The sequence below is a fragment of the Penaeus monodon genome, chromosome 21 (assembly GCF_015228065.2).
Source record: "Penaeus monodon isolate SGIC_2016 chromosome 21, NSTDA_Pmon_1, whole genome shotgun sequence".
Taxonomy (NCBI): Eukaryota; Metazoa; Arthropoda; class Malacostraca; order Decapoda; family Penaeidae; genus Penaeus; species Penaeus monodon.
Genome location: NC_051406.1, coordinates 12479657 through 12480022, shown reverse-complemented (window position 1 = coordinate 12480022; position 366 = coordinate 12479657). Strand labels below are relative to the sequence as shown.

Below are 366 nucleotides of genomic sequence, written 5' to 3'. Positions count from 1 at the left end.
GAGGTAAAGAGAAAACTTCGCAACTGCGTCGCTTAAACAGTCTCTCACCGTCGCACGGCTCGTCATCCAGCGCTAGATTATCTAGGTTCTGAAGTGGGAGGTCCCAGTCTGACGCCTCGTAGGTTAGCGCGTCGTAATTGCTTCCTTGCTCCGGAGACCACTCTTCCTCGTCCAGCAGAAAGGGCTTCAGGTCGTGGAGGACTTTGTCGGAAAGCTTCCAGTCGTTGACGTCGTAGTAGGAGGCCGAAGCGCCATAGTCATCATACGTTCCGGATGCTTGGTCTGCCTGCAATTGGACTTGAATGTTAAATCACAAATCACAAATATTCAGTCTTGTTATCTGAACACATCTAGCTGAACTTAAAC

At 49.7% G+C, this 366-nt stretch overlaps 1 protein-coding gene across 1 annotated transcript in view; it reads right to left on the bottom strand.

The window, feature by feature from the left end:
- LOC119586233 (ETS homologous factor-like) overlaps positions 1 to 366 on the bottom strand; it is a 2238-nt gene that overhangs the window by 1500 nt on the left and 372 nt on the right. The window contains exon 2 of the mRNA XM_037934936.1: positions 49 to 286. Within this exon, the coding sequence (XP_037790864.1) occupies positions 49 to 286 (238 nt within the window). The remainder of the gene's footprint in view (positions 1 to 48; positions 287 to 366) is intronic.